Source organism: Coturnix japonica, chromosome 3, assembly GCF_001577835.2.
Source record: "Coturnix japonica isolate 7356 chromosome 3, Coturnix japonica 2.1, whole genome shotgun sequence".
Classification (NCBI taxonomy): Eukaryota; Metazoa; Chordata; class Aves; order Galliformes; family Phasianidae; genus Coturnix; species Coturnix japonica.
Window position 1 is genome coordinate 1953163 of NC_029518.1, and position 18771 is coordinate 1971933.

General features: G+C 40.8%; 2 protein-coding genes across 11 annotated transcripts in view; one reads left to right on the top strand and one right to left on the bottom strand.

The window, feature by feature from the left end:
- Nucleotides 1–1318: 1318 nt before the first annotated feature.
- MDH1 (malate dehydrogenase 1) lies at nt 1319–11906 on the bottom strand. The gene is made up of 9 exons (XM_015856585.1): nt 11696–11906; nt 6749–6847; nt 6370–6466; nt 5603–5778; nt 4360–4482; nt 4056–4232; nt 2836–2949; nt 2538–2627; nt 1319–1975 (listed from the first exon to the last, which is right to left on the bottom strand). The coding sequence occupies exons 1-9, from the start codon at nt 11819–11821 to the stop codon at nt 1850–1852; spliced, it is 1128 nt and encodes a 375-aa protein (XP_015712071.1). The 5' UTR covers nt 11822–11906; the 3' UTR covers nt 1319–1849.
- The window catches only part of WDPCP (WD repeat containing planar cell polarity effector), a 131477-nt gene continuing 121461 nt past the window's right edge, over nt 8756–18771 (top strand). For 8 of the 10 annotated variants that reach the window (XR_004306520.1, XR_001553691.2, XM_015856575.2 and 5 more), the window contains exons 1-2: nt 11873–12151; nt 12664–12752. Coding sequence is in view for 6 of the 10 variants with exons in the window: in XM_015856575.2 (XP_015712061.1) it covers nt 12071–12151; nt 12664–12752 (170 nt within the window). In the remaining 4 variants the exon portion in view is untranslated. The other 2 variants (XM_015856579.1, XM_015856580.2) reach the window with 2 other exon arrangements.

Sequence of the window (18771 nt, forward strand, 5' to 3'; positions counted from 1 at the left end):
AACATGAATAGTGCCAATAAACTCTTCCAGTACAACTATCCTCTTTTGTGTAGTCTGGAGCCTTGAGAGCATTCTGCATTTATTCTTTTTGCCAGAGTCCTCTTGCCTCCCCTGGTACGGATCAAGTTTCAAATCCTATAGATATTCTATGACATGATGCTTTATAAATAAGCCCAGAGTGTGAATCTCCACAGTTAGCATCGGCATCACATTGATTTGGATTCATCCATAAGAGCTGGAGTTTCCAGCTTCCCCTGCGGTCACTGCAAAAAGATAACGAGGAGTATCTCCAGTGGAAGAACAGCAAGGAAGGAAAGTTTGCAATCAGTGTTTTTCATTCATTGGGGAAAAGCTTCATTTCTTCTCTCTTCTTGAGATAAAATGACAAGAGAGTCTATCAAACACTGAGCTTAATTATGCACTTGTTTTGATATACCAAGTGATATAAGCACCACTTGAGCTGAAGTGAGTTTTCATCTGGAGGGTGATGCTTCCCAACAAACATCAACAAATCCTGAAGAGCCAGATCTCCCACACAAGCTTAAACCTAAACCAAAAACCCCTTCATCCCTGCATTGCCAATGATACTTTCAAGTATTTATACTTAGTAGCTTTTCGGTGTATTACCCTGATTTCATTTAACAGCTACAGTAGTGTTATGAGAACAACTTAATTAAGGATTAGCTTACTGATGTCTGCTGACATTTTATATTCCAGTTAGTAAATCCCCACAGAAGTCCTTCCTTTTTGCTTAGAGTTCATTTGGAGCTTTTAAGCCTTCTCTTGATTTTGTTTGTTTAAGGATATTTGGTTTTTGGTCAAAATGGTTTTATTTTTTCACTCCTCTTTTGATTTGGAATTGGACAGACAACAACTTAGCACTGATGTGGTGTATGAGATGCACCTGTGTTGGCAAGACAGTATAAATATATACAGTATAAAGTAGCTTCCTGCAGCTAAGTGTCTGAAGACTGCAGCAAGCATTCTCAAGCACATACATTAAGCCAAGCAAGTCCTTGTCTCCTGGGACAAAAGGCTCCGACTGCCTTCAAAGCCACAACCAAATCAGTACTGATCTTCAGCACCAACAATGCTTTCAAGCTGTAATGCCAAAGCAGATACCAGCCTATTGCTGTCCTGTTGATGTTGACAAATAGATTTTATCTAGAAGAGATGAATGGAAATGTTATTAACAAAAATTACCCAATCTTGCTTCCTTACTGCTATAAACTAGGTCCTTTTTTTTCCTGGTTATACTGTTGAGTCCTGCTACCTACATAACTAAAAGATGCAAATGAAGTGCAACAGACTACATGTAGCCATTTTGTGATCAAGCATCTTTTAATATTTCTATTGATAAACATTGTAAGCAAGACCAGAGCGAACAGTATATATATGGAGCCTATCTACCAATAGACTTGAGTCACTGAATGACCATTTCAAGGAGAACTACTGGCATTTTAATTTCCTTCTCAGCCGAACCATTGGATGTTGAAGTGATGGACAGATCGGGACGTATTCCAACAGTGCCAAATTCTAATCAAAACTGAAATTGTGCGTTAGTAGCCAAGGCATAGGCAAACAATTATGCAATTATTCTGTATCATACACAGAAAGCAACTAGTATTGAACAGATAAAGTTTGGTCAACAAACTAATTTTACTTAATGAATAATCTTTCTGCTAATATCCAGTAGAGGCCCAGTAATACCAGTAAGCATATGAACTTCAAAATGCACAATAGCCACAGACAGTTGACTTGAATACACTAACAGTGGTTGGTTGCACACTTAGAGACGACTTTTAGATTCTTCCACTCTCAAATGGCTTTGCATTTCTGGATCATCTAGTCATGCACTGGATAGGAATTCCACAGCTGTCTCCTTCTCTTCAGTTAACTCCTTAGCAGTCAGATCCATCTTCTCACGAGAAAAGTCATTAATAGGAAGCCCCTCAACAAACTTCCAGGTCTTGTCCTGTATGAAAACGAAACAAAAACACTCCCATGTGAGAGCAAGCTTCACTCAGTTTGCACTAAGGGTCTCTTTCACTACAGTGAAAGCACTACAGAGAACTAAATGTCACCCTCATTTAAAACTTTGCTCGCTTAAACTCATGTACATCAAGTCAGTACCTGGGTAAGATTACAAGTTATTCACAGCTACATGAAAAATCCTGCTTTCCTGCTGTTTTATAATATGATCTGAAGTCATAAAGAAGCGGTCTTACTCTTGATTCTATCATAAACCTTGTTTCTGACCACATCGGTTGTGTTTGACCTTTAAAACCAGATCAGGTAGAAGTGAACTTTGCTCTTTTTTTGCTTCATATGACCATTGAATAGCTGCTCATGTCAGACCACTTTTCTATCAGTATTTCTTTGACAGCTACTTCCAAAAGAGTAAATAACGGTCCCTTCTGTGAAAGACTGCTAACACTACCAGTCACGGCACTTTTACACTGAAAGCAATGTTGTTTTATAGGACAGTTTAGCAAGGTCTTGCAGAACTGGCTTAGATTTACATCCAGGCTAGTTACCTTGATCACAACAGGGAATGAATATAGCAAGTCTTCAGGAACACCGTAAGAATTGCCATCAGAAATGACTCCCATGGAAACAAATTCTCCCTGAAAACAAGAGTCAAGGACAGACATATTTTTTACCGGTAGAAGAAAGCAAAACTTTACCTTCCAATATACTGCATCATGTATGACATGCACTGTACCAGAAAAGAGAGACTGTTCCCTCTCTCAACACACACACTCAAGGTCAGTGACACTGGCATGTAATCAAACCATCAGGCAAACGAACACTTATTGAAGAGCAACACCTTACCGCTGGAGTGCCAAACCAGATGTCCCTCACGTGATCACAGATAGCTTTGGCAGCTGACATCGCGCTGGACAGCTTCCTAGCCTTAATAACAGCTGCTCCACGTTGCTGAACAGTCTGCAAATAAAACATACTAAATTATGGAGCAGAAAAAAAATATCACAATTTGGCCTAAATGTTGCTAATAAATTCCATACGGAAAAGTCCAACTTACAAACATTCATTTAATTGGTCATTATACTATTCTATCCGTAAATAATCATTGTATACAGAGCAAGAAATACAATCAGAGTTTTGCCAAGACAAGAACACAATGTCATATTTCAAAGGCTTGCTTGTTCCTTTACATGTAAGTTGCTCCGAAAGCAACATCACCCAATTATTTCCATGGAAACCACAACCGATACAAAAAGCACAGTAATGCTGTTTGGTAGAGCAAATTCTCAGCTGCAAAACAGTTTTTCAACACAGTCACCGCCATCAGCTGCGCAATTTTGTCAGGGATGAACAAGAGCCTGCATACTGCAGATGTAAAACCCTGCACCAGCAGAGGTGACCCACTGATGCACAGCTGCAATGACTGCATTGTTGGTAGGAAAACGTGGCCCACAACAGTCCATCTTCTATTGGACTGAACAGATGGAAGTCAGAAGGCACCAACTCCAGACTAAATGACAGGCGTGCCAGGACAGTCCGGCCAAGTATAAACCTTTCGCTTTATACTGCAGTTAAGTAGACCGTGTTCTCAATTTTGTTTTACTGACTTCATTTATTAATACTCTGGATTAAAACATTCGGTTTTCTATATTTTTCAGATTACTTTTGAGAAATGCTGCCGATGAGGCCATAGATTGAGATTTGGGAGAAGAGGGTGATCACACTGTGCTGAAGATTGCTAAGCTGATTTTTCCTACTTCACCTATGAAACCACCAGTTAACTGGTGCTTGTGTGGCAGATGAGCTGCAACAAAACTATGACCAAAACTTTGTATTGAATCATTTGAATACTCCAAGTGGCTTTTTCTAGTAGTGTTTACATAAGTACCACAATGCCTTAAAGAGCAAATAACTGACTGAGAACAAGTATCTGCGGATGATTTATTCTCGCTAAATGGATAAATTCTGAGATAGGGATAGCTGCTCCAGACAGTCAGTTACACGGTTTCATGCGAAGCTGGAAGAAATTGTAAATACAGAATGATAATTAAAAGTCAAGATCTTACCAGGATAAAGTCTCCCTTCAGCCAGCTGTCATCTTTTATAGCTTCATAAACTCCAACTTCCTTTCCTTTCAGATTCACCTTTGCATGGTTAACATCTGGATACTGAGTGGAGGAGTGGTTGCCCCAGATGATGACATTCTTCACATCATTAGAAGTCACACCAAGTTTCAGAGCAATCTAATTGAAAATTAAACATGCCCTTTGAATTAGCTTCGGCTTCTCAATTCACAAACTTCTTTGCACACCTCTTGTTGTATTTAGCAGAGACCACAGAAAGCATTCTGCATAAACAGGTTCTTTTTACCTGAGATTTAGCTCTGTTGTGATCCAAGCGAGTCAAGCAGCTGAAGTTTTCCTTTGGTATCGATGGGGCTGACTTTGATGCAATCAAACAGTTAGTATTTGCTGGATTCCCAACTACCACCACCTAAAAAGAAAAGAGGAGAAGAGGAATTATGGCATGATGAAGCAGCAAAATGTATGCAGTTAAAAACACAGCTCCTTCCAATGTCATGTGAAAATACTGTATAAATGGAATGGCTTTGCCTTTGACAAAACTAACTCTTGGTTGTCTCCAACAATACTAAGCTATCATCACCTTAAAAACTATTCCGAGACTGGCTGTCACTGCTTTATGTAATTGCTTTATAATTAAGAAAGCCAGGGGAGTTGCTTATCTCAATATTCATAGGCAGTTAGAAGTGAAATATTGCTGAAAGTCAGATCAATTTATTACTATGGGAAATCTGTTTTTTTATTCATCTTTCATCTACTAATATGCCTCAAATTATTAACGTCTAGCTCTACATAATCTCAATCACATAAGCTAATCTACAAACCTTCCTCTATATTTCCCCTACTGAAAATGAGTTCAGTAAATTTTCCATTACTCTGCAACAGTTACACTGATAGTTTTTATTCCAACTGTATAAAGAAGCAAACAAGTCTTTAGAAGCAGTAGGAAGTTCATCAGGAGAGGAAGTAGACATTAAAAAGTCAGTTACAAAGCACAGTTGGAGTCTGGTCTAAGATTAAGAGCAGTAGGAGAGCAGCCACATGATCCCATTAACTGCGCTGAAACAATCTGAGAGAGAACAATTAAAAGCTTCCACTGCTCCAAAGACCAAGATGCAAACAACTGAAATAAGCTGATCTTTTGTGCAACTGTAATTCCATATTGATACTGAAGTTAGGGTCATTATGTTAAAGCCACTGATGAAGTAGACAGCTGCACACAGATAAAAGAGCTCTCCCACAGAAGAGAGATAACAAAGATTTTTCTTTTCAATATTTTAAGTATTGCTGGTGTTTATGGAATATTGCAATAGAATGTTAAGACTTACCTTTTTCACTGAATGAATTAAGGACTAAAACCATCTACCAATTTAACACACCATATCTCATCAAGCTCTCACAGCGTTATAGCCTCCAGGACTTAAGAAACAAAATGCCTGCACTGAATAGGTTCCTACTTGCACAGAATCATACCACAATGTATGCAGATCTCTAAATGAGTTGAATTTTTACAAGTCAGTTTCAATATTCACCTTGACAGTCTTTTTGGCATATTTGTCCAAAGCTGCGCCCTGAGACTTGAAAATTTTCACATTTGCTTTGAGCAAATCCTTCCTCTCCATGCCTTCTCTCCTCGGCATGGAGCCAACCAGAATTGCTATGTCAAGGTCTTTGAATGCAACTTCTTCCTTGTCTGTCGGAATGACCTCTAAAAAAGGGGAAGGAAAAGACAAAAATCTAAGTTTTATAGCAAAATATTAATGCATATATACATACATACATATATATCATCTGATACGAAACCAGCAGCACCTTTATGTTCCAAAAAATTCAAGCAAAACCATTTGGCATTAAATCCAAAGATTAAATATTTGTTATTCAACGGTTTCTATGTGCAAATACTTATTTAAAACTTCAGCTATAAATTCTGAGTACAGGAGAAAGATGCATCAGAAGATATCTTCTGTTTATACATACATATACATATTCATGCATATATATATATATATACACATGTGCATGCATAAATATGCATAAATTGCTCTTCTCTTTTACAAAAAAGAAGTCAATAATTTACAGTGCCAAATACAAGTGAAGATTTCCACTGCCTCCAAAAATTCAAACTGAATAGGGGTTGATCAGTACAGGAGCTAGAAGCTACGTGCTTTTCACCTAAGTACTGTAATAATCACAGTGGCATATACTGGTTCCCCGTCTTGTGCCTGTTTAGAATAGAATTCTAAACCCAGCAGCTGTGTTAGAACACCATACAGGTACAAGAAAAATGCCTTTTGGCCACCTCTCAGCAGCGGCAGGGCACAGTCTTGCAGCTCCATCACGACGCCTTCCAAGACAGCCATCATAGGGGTGATATCCAGCAGCACAAGTACAAGAGGCTGCAAAGAAAGAAACAGTTTACTCTGAATTGGTCACAGACTAATCTGCTTTGAAAATTAATTTGTTTTGTTATCTACTAGAAATGTATCTTGTGTAAGGAATACCAACTTAAAACTCACAAAGGGCTGAAAGCCTTTATCATAACCAAGTACTGAAAGCTTGTGTAACAGAGCAGGACTCTCAAGGAATAAATCACTTGTATAGTGGTCAAACATTAATTCCGGCATTAGTTTATTCATTTCTGCACAGCAAAGACAAAGGACAGTTCAGTTAACACTCACCTGATCTTTGCCAAAGACATCTCCCTTGGCGATGCTGTAGAGCAGGGAGTAAGCAATCTGCCCGGCAGCTCCTGTCACCAGGACTCTGATGGGTTCACCCTGGAAGAAAGTGGGGGAGACTGAGCTACAGCCACACAGTGCAGGTTCACAGCAGCGCACAGTGTTATACAGTGTTACACTGTAACTGACAAAAAGAAAACACAACACAAACACCACAAGGCTTACTCTGTAGCAAAAGTCCATTCTGTTAATCAGAACCAGGACACAGGGAGCTCCAAAAGGACGTTAATACTGAAAAGGCAAAACATGCCAAAGGCTATTCATAATCCAATATTCTTTACGCCTGCTTTTTGTATCATTCTTTTTCCCCTAGAGGCAACAGGGGGAAAACTGCTTAAACAGGAACAAGTAGGCTTGGACCAGTCTGCTGGAATTCTACACTCACTTATTAAATCACTTAAAAGATTATCATTTCAGTTATGGACAAAACACAACATTTGATTATGTCAGAAGTAATTGAATTGCATACAGAACTCCAGTACAAAGCACTGCTTGCAGACCAAAGGCAGCTGTTTTGCTCAGCACTGAAGAGGTTGCAGCTGAAATACAGATCCAGCTTTGGGAGCCTGAGTTTAAAGAGTGATGCTGAAAGCAAGACAGGATCCAGGCAAGCATGACATGACATGACCAAATGCAGCCCTGCGCACACGTCCTGTAAGATGAGGGTGAGGAAGCTGGGCATAGTCTGGAAAGGTAGAGAATGGAGGGTGCTCCAACAGCAGCCTGCTAATGCTTCAAGGAGAGCTACAAAAATATTGCTGCTGAACACTTAATAGATGGTAATAGATGGTGGAATGGGAGACCATTCTGGAGCAAAGCTTGGGAGGTTGAGCATGGGTGTTAGGAAGAGAATGCCTCAATGCCTCAATGGAACCAGGTACCCAGAGAGTTTGTGCACTTGATATTTTAAGATTTTTAAGATCCAGATAAAAGAACAAAACGAAACAGAAAAAACAACAACATGCATGACCTCACACTAAAGGAGCAGAAGACTTTCTATTCAGCTGGATCAGTTGATGTTCAGACTCAAGAGCAACAGAGAGGTCAGACCAGATGGTCTTTCCAACCAACATTCCTGCCATGACACACTGGAACTGGTTGCCCAAGGAGGCTGTGGATGCCCCACCCCTGCAGGCATTCAAGGTCAGGCTGGATGTGGCTCTGGGCAGCCTGGTCTGCTGGTTGGTGACCCTGCACATAGCAGGGGGGTTGGAACTGGATGATCATTGTGGTCCTTTTCAGCCCAGGCCATTCTATGATTCTATGAGTCAATGATTATGATTTGAGTGTAAATCTGCCACAGTCACCAGCCAAGCACAGGTGCATTAAGCTAATATGAGATGATCATAAAAATTAGGCTACCTAGGAGCTGTCCCATTCCACATTGCACTGGATAAAATGAGAGCACAAGTGATAAAAGTTAATCTATTGAATAAATGGAGTTAGAATTCTGTGTGATTTTGCCTTTATTTTTCATTAAATATTTAGTTAATTAGCTGCCAGTTATGGTGTTGAGCTGCACTGCGTTCGTTTGAACCCATCTTATTGTGAGTCTCACCCTGCAAACCTCATGAAAACTAATGAGGAACAAGAAGGAGAGGAGCCAATCAATTCTTCCCACATTAAATCTCAAAGCTAGATCCAGTGTGCTGCTTTGGAAGCTACAAATGTACTGCGATGTCTGAATAATGATAGGCTGTGCAGACTCAGAAGCATATCAGGTTTAAGAACCAACTTTGGTGTGTTTTGAAGGAGAATCTACTTTTTATTTAGGAAATGGAACAGTGAATGCTGTTTTAAGGCTGCTAATCTTAGCAGTTTGGAAAGTAAGTACTGGAAAATGACTGCACTGCAAAAACTTGGCCTGGTAAAATCCCATATTGGGAGCATATGAAAAGCCATCCTGTAAGGGATATGTAATGGAGCTGTCAGCTCATGGCCTGAACTGATGATTGAGCACCTGAAGGGCTATGGCTGGCCCAGGAAACACAGGTGCAAATAATTTCCCTGTGACTAGAAGGGGGCTGGATGCAGATACAGCCCTGGGCTCATTTGAGGGCTGGCCTCAAGGGAGAGAAGGCATCCTGGATGAAGGCTGCTTAGTGAGGAGTATTCTACAACTGGAGCCCCTTATCACCAGCTGGGTGAGTCAAGCTTTTTTTTCCTGCATATGACTACTGGTATTCCCAATAATACTTTGTCTGGTATCGTAAATAACTTGTCAGAAGCAGATTTGCTGCTTTGCAGGACAATTAGTGTGCTGCTCCAGAACTTATCGCTATAATAAGAGGATGCATTTCCTTTGAGCTTCATGGTAGCTTGGCTTAATTATGAGTTTGGTGCTGCAGAACTTTTGCTGTAATAGAGGATTTTAAGAAATCGGGCTCACAAGTTGCTAAGGAGAAAGATCCTATCTAAAGTTGTGTCACAGAAGGGAGATGAACTTCTTAGACTGTATGTATATCTTAGACTGTGTATTTCCCATGTTGGTGTGATCCAAACAAAAAACTCCAATGTATTCAGCCTAGCAACAAGATAGGAAAGGATCAGAAGATTGAAAGAAACCAAGAAGTAGGTTAACTTCTATTTTGGAACTAAAATAGACCTTACACTTACCCTTGCTAAAAAAAGCTCTCAGTCTGACTCATCTCCACCCTCTCAAAAAATGTTTCCTGCCATCCCTCTGTTTTCCACTCTCCATTTTGGCCTGGAAGAAACACAGCAGCTAACACACAGTAAGGAGCTTACTCCTTGCTCACTGCCTACTTAGTTCTCCCTCTCCAAGCTTACTTACTGTCTACTTAGTTCTCTAAGCCATCACTATATTATACTCAACCTAAAGCTTCCCACCTACCATCAGCAACTGAGTCTCTTCTCTTTGACTCTACAATCTCTGGATCAAGATTCTCACCTTGATTTCAAAAGCTGGATCAACACGCTGAATCTATTGTGCTTCTTACAAAGGCAGAATGTGTTTAACTCTTCCTAGCAAGCTTATACCACATCATTTACATGCACTGTTATCCTTGAGCAGCTGAGGAAGGAAGTTTGGAGAAGCACGTAGCACTCAAGCTAACAGTGTTCCTGCAGTGAAGGAGCTGTAGGTGCACGCATGTTTGTATTTAGGCACTTTAATCCATGACTGCATGAGCCAAGAGCTTCAACGAGAATACTGGCATGCTTTGGTAAGTGCAGGGGTGACCTTTAATCACTCTCAGGTACATTTGAACTAGGGAAAAAAATGGAATGAGTAACTGAGCACTTGATTCCAAAGCCTTTTCTACTCTGCATACATCAGATATGTGGTTAAAAACCTTTAAGAAACAAAGGGCAGTAAAGCTAATGAAAAGAACAAAATGGAACTGGGAATGCTGTGACCTCTGTTTGTCCTCATTCAACACACATGTTGGATTGCCACCCCCTCAGATTTTCAGCAATTAAAAGCAAATGTTCTGATATCAAATAAGGAAATGATGGGTTTAATGCCTTCAGCCCCAGCTGGGACTCAAGAACTTGGTGTCTAAATTACTTTTGTGGTTACTGCTGGTATCAGCAGACTTAAAATATCAGTGCTGTGAATGATAATAGCACTACATGGCAAAACAGATCAGGAAGTTACGAAGTTTAGTTAAAGAGTGATGTTAACCCATTATCTACCAGATGTAGGAATAAGAAAAATCTGTTGTCTGCTTACACAAGTGATGACCTTTGGATTACTAATTAAAGTTATAAAAGACCAGAATAAGCATTATTGCAGCTAAACTCGGCTGTTTGCCAAGTTGCCATCTTTGTTATTCTTGACCAACCAAGCAATCCCACCATGCCTGAGAATACTTAGTAGACAGCCTAACTAGATGCAGTGCCCTCAGAAGCTTGGAGCCTATGAATTAAGGCCAGGCTGGATGTGGCTCTGGGCAGCCTGGTCTGCTGGTTGGTGACCCTGCACACAGTAGGGGGTTGAAACTGGCTGATCATTGTGGTCCTTTTCAACCTAAGCCATTCTGTGATCCTATGAAACCCTCCCCTTGCTCCTCCAAAGGAACAGGGAGGCACTGACAGCAGATGTATCTGGGAACGTGGCAGACAGCATCAGCAGGAGGGGCAGAACTCCAAGGGGATTCTTTCCTTCAGCAGTGACCTTCAGGCTGGTGCCCCTGTTAACTTTTTCCATGTCATCCAGCTAACTGCAGTTGCATCAATAGACACAAGATTCTGTTTCAGAAGTTTAATGCTAATAGCAAATACATAGACAGAATGCTGGGGGGGGGGGGGATTGTAAGCAATGATGTTCCAATGAGTCTGAGCATTCAAGTACAGCTTTAAAGCAGCAGATCCATGGCAAGCAGTTTGGAAAGCTCACATGCGAAATGAAGTGCTCTGTTTTGTGGTGGCTCTTGAGAGTCCACGTCTCGAATAGAAACGAGAGTTGAGAAGCAGAATTGATGAGGTTTGGGGTGTTTTTTTTTTTTTTTTTTTTTTTTTTTGAAAAGCGTTGGAAAAAGTCATTTTTGGGGCACAGAAACACTTTTAATGCATATAGAAAAGTACTGGAAGTAAAGATTTGAGTAGCAGAGCGCGGAGGCCGCCTGTTACAGAGACAAGCGAGGGGTGCGAGCGGTGACCCCAACGACCTGGCCGCCCTTATAGCGAGCAGAGGTGCCGCCCCGCCCCGGCCCTGCGCCGTTTCTCCCTCAGGTCTCAGGCAGAGCCGCACGACGGGCCTGGACCCCAGCAAGGTCACCCCGCTGCCCCAGCGCCTTTATACGGCCCCAGGTACGGCGGGAAGGGCTCCGCCGCCATTTCGAGATCGCCTCCGACCGACGGAGCCCCGAGCACCGGCCCCTCCCCAGCCACCTCCCGCAGCCCCGAGCGTTGAACGGTACCGACCATGGCTGGGAGCGGCGGGCCGAGCTGCTGCCTCGAGGTCACCTCTACGGCTCGACTGCAACCGCCGCCGGCGTAGCGCTGAGGTACCGTGCAGGGGGCGGGGCGCGGCGCGGCGCGCAGCTGCATGGGAACTGTAGTTGCGAGTCACCCCGCCATGCGTTGTTGAGGGGGGCGGCCGAACTACAAGTCCCAGAGTGCCTCGGGGCACGCACGCTATTGGCGCCGTTGTCCGGCCGATTCATTGAACGCGTTCGCCTATAGAGCCGCCAGGGGGCGGTGAGCGGCTCTGCGATCTGCGCATGCGCTCCTGGAAGGCGGTTAGGCCTGGTGTTTTGCTTGCGCATGCGTTGAGCTCGAGAGCCGCGGGCCGTGCGCATGCGCGCCAGGGGAGCAGGCAGCAGCGGCTGGAGGGGAAGGAAGGACGGGACATCGCGCGTGGCTGCTGCGCGTGCGCAGGTAGCGGCGCTTCGGCCCCCGCCATGCCGCCCTGTGCTGCGGCCTTTGGGCGCTGCTCGGCACGCTGCTCGGGCCCGCCATCCCCGTCCTGCTCTCTGTGCTGCTGACACGCTACTCTGGTTGTGCCAGAACTCAGAGCCGGCCTGTGCTGTTGTGGGGCTGAGCTCTGTCAGCCCGAGCCTGCAGCCAGCTGCTGCCATAGCCACAGCAGGGTTGTTTCCTTCCTCAGGCCGGGACGAGGTTCTCACAGAACAAACCCTGTAATTGCACTCAGCCTGTAGGCTCACGTGCCCTGACATCTTTCAGCAGGATTAGTTGTTAATCCTGTTTTAGCCCCTTACAGGTGATTGTTTTAACACCTTGGGCAGCACGTAGACTGACTTATATTAGTCCTCAGAAATCAGTTACTCCTTTGGGGCAGTGATGTTAAGCGTAAACGTGAGCACACAGCACACAACGTGTTTGCAGTGTTTGCAGCCTTGTTGCTAATCGTCCTCATGCCACAATTCCAGGCTTCCCGTGCTTTGATCGAGACCGACCCTCTGACAGCTCTTGAAGTAGCTCCTGAAGCACTGAAAACAGCAGTCTCAGGGTTGAACAGGTATCGTTGTGCTGAGTTTGTTTTCAGTCTCATACTGCTCAATGCTGATCTGTACTGCTTAACAGCCATACACTCGTGCTGTGAATGCACATTGGACCTAAGTTTTAGGTCTCGGGTTCAATTTCAAAGCTAAATAGCCATGAATGAAAGCAGAGTCTGCCTTGTTGTGAGAGGTGCCTCATCAGTGCCAGGAAGCATGATGTCCAGACAGACCGTTCCAGAATATCCTTTACACCAGTAACTCTGACCTTTTTTGCATCCATGCATCATACAGACTTAATGAAGGTTATTTAAGATCTGTGTTTACCCAGGAGCTGATGTGGGCCCACGTGAGATGATTTTCACTAAGCATTATCAGTTGTCTTGGAGTTGATTGCATATCGGTTTTCAGTGAAATCAATATAAGCGTGTTATAAACTGATTTGTCTGCCAGCATAGCAGGTTATATTGGTTAAATGTATTTCAGTTAAGCTAGTTGCTGTTTCTTCTGTAGGTAAAGCTCTGTTTTCATTCTCCATCCTTTTCTGCCCAAGCTTGTGCTCCTTGGTTTACTGCTGGAGATAACATACCTAATATTGAAACTGATCTGTAATGAGTGTTTGTCAGTTTGTTTTAAATATGCTCCTGGTGTAATTAGTGACAGATAGAATAACACTGTTTTAAGTCTGCCCTGCCTTTTGTGATGTTTTAACTGAAGACAGCATTGAGGTTTTTCAAGTCAGCAAAACTTCATAACTCTGCAGTTCTTTTTTTTATTGGCTTAAATGGTGTTTCTCTTTGTTAGAGTATTTTTTGTCTTCCAAGCAAAATGTAACTGTACGAAACTAAACAAGGGAAATGAGAGATGCTTTCTTTTCTCCATCTCTTTTTTTTACATCTCTTTTCTGATGTTTATTAGCTTTTAAAATATATCTTCTGCTTCTGAGTGGAAACTCTTCTGGTGTTCTTGGCAGCATGTGCTGGTCCTCAGTTGTATTCCTCATGCTGTTAAATCATGTCACTGTTTTCAGATAGCTGGTGCTGCAGGGATCTATGAACAACATGCACTGTTTGAGTTTCTGCATTCTCAATCTGTGCTCTCTTTTGTCCTCAAGACGTGTGCTGTATTTGTTATATTTGCTGACATATTTGCTTTCACGCCTTCTCAGAGTAACAGAGAAATTCTTTCTAAATTTAATGCTGTTTTTCTTGTCAATTTTTTTTTCACAGTCTTCAGATTTCCTTGTGGGATTTTTCTTTATTGTCTCAGAATATTCTTGCTGCTTTTACATCTCCTGTTGCCATTATTTCCGAGACAGTGAGATGTTGGTGTCATTTTCTAACATTCTTTAGTGCACCTCACGTGTTTTATTAGTGTATGTCTTTTGTGTAGGGCTGTAAGCCAAAGAGCTGCAGAAGTGGAAACAAATTAAGTGCAAAAGAAGTAATGAACCTTCAGTGTGCAATGCAGATCAGGCATTCAGCTAGTTGTTGAAATGCAATTTACAGATGTTGCACTCAGTAGAAACAAGTAACATAGAAATTGTTGTAATTAAACAACACAATTAATACTCAAGCTGTTTTGATCTCTGTCTTGTGATGATTAAGTATTACTTTTCAAGGCATCTAGTAGTTCAATAGCCTACTCTACCAGAATAATTCCCGTTTTCTGTTGTTGAGGGGTTTTTTTCTCCTAAATTCTAAGTTAAAATGAATGATTCTCTTAATAGTTGGCAGTGTTCTGTAACTATACTTTGGATCAGCTTTTCTTCACTGCTATCTATAGAAATTGCTGAATTATTTTTGGTAAGATTTTACACCCAATTTCCAATGATTTGTGGAGGTAATACAGTTTTTCTAACGCTTGCTTACAGAAAATGTATCTAAAGCAAAAGTAATTCTTGAAATATTTAAGAACTTGTAAAAAAAAAAATAAAAATTAACTATCTAATTGCTGTTTTCAATCCCAGAAACACCAGTAGAAACCAAATGCATTTGGAAGTCTATCCCAGGGAAGAGATCGAGAGGACCAGAAGTCAGTTTATAAGATGACAGGAAATCTGCAGGAGTTTAAAACAGGATAAAGCTGTAGATATAAGCAAGAACAATAAGAATCGCAGTGTAGAAAATAAAGGTAGATAAGAAGATAATGTACTGATGTTTTCATACTGGACTTTTTATATTCCCCACTCTAATGGCCAGATCTAAATTTTTTTTACTATCCACTTCTAAACTTCTGTTATGTGATTCTGCATAGGATGGGTGCTAATTGTTATGAAGAAACTTGTGTATCTAGACCCTCTGCTAATAACCCTGATTGTTATTATCATTATTATTAATTGTTTTGCTGTAGTTCAGAAAATGTTCTTAAGTAGAACTTTTGCTTTCTGTCTATGGAATTGGTTTCAGAGATATGGCTTCATTTTTATTTCTTAATAGCTCAGGTATGTTTTTATGTAATTAGAGGTAATTGATCATTCATTAATTGAATTTAGAAAGCCCCTACTATTTTAGTAGGTGGATGGGATGCCATATATCAATGTGACTACTATGAAGAGACAAGTGATGCATAGCACACTTGTAAGAGCTATCAGTCATCTTCATGAACTACCAATAAATCAAATCTGAATTAAAAATATGACCAGATTGCTCGTTTTTTGTTGGTCGTTTCTATGTTAATGGTAGAAACACCTGTCACTCGTTTGGCAAAGATCACTCCAACTGTGTAAGCCTCCTTGGTGGTCTCTGTGTAGTTAGATCTGGAGCTTGGGGTGCAGCTCAGGTATGTTTGCTCTTGCAGGGCTTCCTCACTGACTTGGGGCTGCATTAGTACAGAGACTTGGTAATAACTACTCTGTTGTAGCTTAAAGCTGAGAAACCGTGAGAATTCTGTTGTCATCTGCTATCTGTGATCCATTTCCAGTGGATTTTCTGCTCTCCGTTCTTCCAAGTACAGAGTCCATGTGAAAGAAAAATAATAGCACACATGTGCAAAGACTTTAGTATCTTAGCTGTACATTCGGTAAAGTTGAATTTCTGAATTGTTTTGAATAGGAGAACTCTCTTCCTGGTGTATGAGTAAGTCTTAGTTTCACTCCTCTAATAGAAATTGGTATTTTTCTTCATCAAACAGGAACTTTTACACCCATACAGCAGTGTGGGTTTTCTACTCATTCAAGCCAGCACATGGAAGAGGTTGTTTGTTGTCAGGCTTCGTAATTTACTTAAAATATTTCAGGTTGATTTACACTATCACTTTTTACTTGTTTTTGTATTTACACAGGAGTAACTAGTCAATGGCTTCCACTAAGTGGATTGTGTTTCTCTTAAGAATTAAATTATTATCTACAATATCAATATAAATACCCAAGGAGTGAAAACCTTGGTTTACAATATAGAGTTTTTAAAGTTTTGGGGTGTTTTTTTAATCAATTCCTTACAGTAGGGGAAGTCTATGAAGATGTGGAGGAAGTATTTCATATGAAGTCGTGGTAGTTGTACTTTCTGAAGCAGCGTTCTGGGCCATTTTGAGAGGAATTGAAAGGATTGACATAGAGGGGTAACCAAAGAGCGAGTCAGTGTGTGCCTGGTAGGAATAAGGGATTTGTGGCTCTCGAACAAATCAGGAGCATCCTGTGCTTGTAATCTGGACACAAATGATGGAAAAGAAAGCAGCTGCATCCCTGAGTGAAGGAAGTTTCCCTGTGAAGTAATTAAGCAGAGGGAACTGTGATTTTGGTTAGGGTGTGGTTTTTTTTTGTTTGTTTGTTTGATTTGTTTTTTTTCCTACTTTGTTTCTACAGTGTTCTAGCTGTGCTTCACTTTTTTTAAGGTTTAATTTGCAGTCTGCCTTTAGTTCTTGAGTGGCTATGGTGGTTCACTAATGTATGGGTGCTGAAGAAGTTGGATCTTAACTAAACTAAATCCTTTTGACGTGGAGTTCTAGTAGAAAGATGCTACTCTTCCAGTATATACTCTTAATATAGGCAAACCCATGTATATTCATTTCATCGCAGGTAATTCCATTTATTTACAGTAATAGGCCAGATAATGATTTTCAAGTTGCATTCTGTCTCATTTGAAATAATATAAAAGTATTGCTATGAAATGGCCTCTACCTTTTATAGCTGTCTGACATTCAGGGTCTACTCTCAATGTATTAGTCAAGGGAAGGAGAAATGCACTACAGTTAAATTATGGGTTTGAATCTGCAGGTGGTGCTTGAATTCATGGTTGAAGACTGTAGAAATTAATTTTGCTAAAGCAAGAAACAACAGGACATTGAGCTACTATGGCAGCTTTAGATGTATGCTTCAAAAATTTGTTGCTGCTTGGCATTATTCAGTAATCTTTAACTCAAATTGCAGGAAATATTTGAAATTCCATTCTAACAATATCCAACAGAGAATATTAAAGAAGCATTAAATTTCAAATGCCTGAGGGAAAGTTCTCTTGCAACACCGTGGGCATTTGGATCTCAATAGTGTATGCAGTATTATAGTCTAATATTATGCTTTACTTGCTCTAAAATGAAAGCCCAATTTTAATTCTATCTCCAAAAACTAGGCATACTGCAGTGAAAAATAATTCATTTGAATGTTGGGTTGTGTTTTTTTTTATACATTGCAACTAACATTAAAGCTTCCTCATATGAAACTGCCATGATGGCTTTTTGTTGTCTCTTTCATTAAACCTTCCAATATACTCTCAAAGACTTGATCCTAGAGCTTCCGTTGCTAATTGATGAGTTGTAAGACCCCAAAGTTACCACAGAGGTTGTTTTCTTTTCACTGTATGCATTTTTCCTTTTCTCTTAAGACAAATATTTAGTATTTTATATTGCTTTGGTAAATACATAAAATTCTAATTACACTTTTATGTTTTTTTGTTTGTTGTTTTTAAGTTTAGTTTTAGACCTTATATTTGATAGTAAAACTAATTGGAAAGTGAGTCTTCAGCTCACAACATTCTTCAGAAAATGAAGAGAGTAATTACAAAATGGTTACAGAATCTCTAGTGTGTATTTCTTGTCCTGGAATGGAGTATTTTTGTGTTTGGCAGAGCAACAAAGTGCTACGTTTCTGTTTGAAACTGTATCTGTGCTCCTCTGTTTTGTTTTTCTTTCACCTGTTGGTGACTTGTTTCTTGTTTCTGCTTTTGACTGAGGTAGAAATGAAAAGCGTCCCGGAGCAGGTCAACAATTTAATAGTTCAAATCAATGCAGAGTTTCATGATAAGCTGTTTTATAAATAGGGCTGCCTGGGAAACTGTAGCAGTGTGATTCGCCTCACAAACCAGATGGGAGAGAGGGAGATTTTTTTAAAGACTTAAGAGCTGCAGAAAGAATCTGAAAGAACAGTGATCTCCATGTGCCTTAAGATGCATGATAAATGCAGTTTAGTAAATGTTTTTGCCCTTCGTTATGTGGATATCAACTATAAGTATACATGTATATAATGTATATGTGAATCTCGTTGTAGCTGTGTGAGATATGAATTAATGAAACTTCATTCATGTTGCTGTTAGGTTGACTGCAATACTAGGCTCATTTCTTGGTGAATTAACTTCACTTTTCTGTAATGAAAGCTACTGGAGTACTGCAACCCTGCGAGATCCTCTGTCACTGCTGGGAGTACCGGTGGGCATCAGCATGCCTGCTGGCACTCTGCTCATGGGCTCTGTCCCGTTTTGTGGGAGCTGAGGTCTGTGAAGGATGGTAGGCTGCCTTTTTCCATTGTAGTTGGTGTCAGACACTTCCAGCCATACTTCTGTGTGGGCAAAGAGGCCCTTTCTTGCAGATGCAATTGCCGTTGTATAAGGTATGAGAGAGGACTGTCTTTGAATTCACCTCTTGAAAGGCAAGGCCATCCACCTTGGGGCAATAAAGCCTTATTGCTATCTAACTTCACTATAATCACCAATCTCTTAAGAAATAAGCTTTTAGAGAATATTCTGTTTTGGAGGAAAGCTAAATGGCTCTATAAATGTTGGGACCATCTCCCCTGACTATTGGAAGGCTTGTAATAGTAATAGTCTCGTG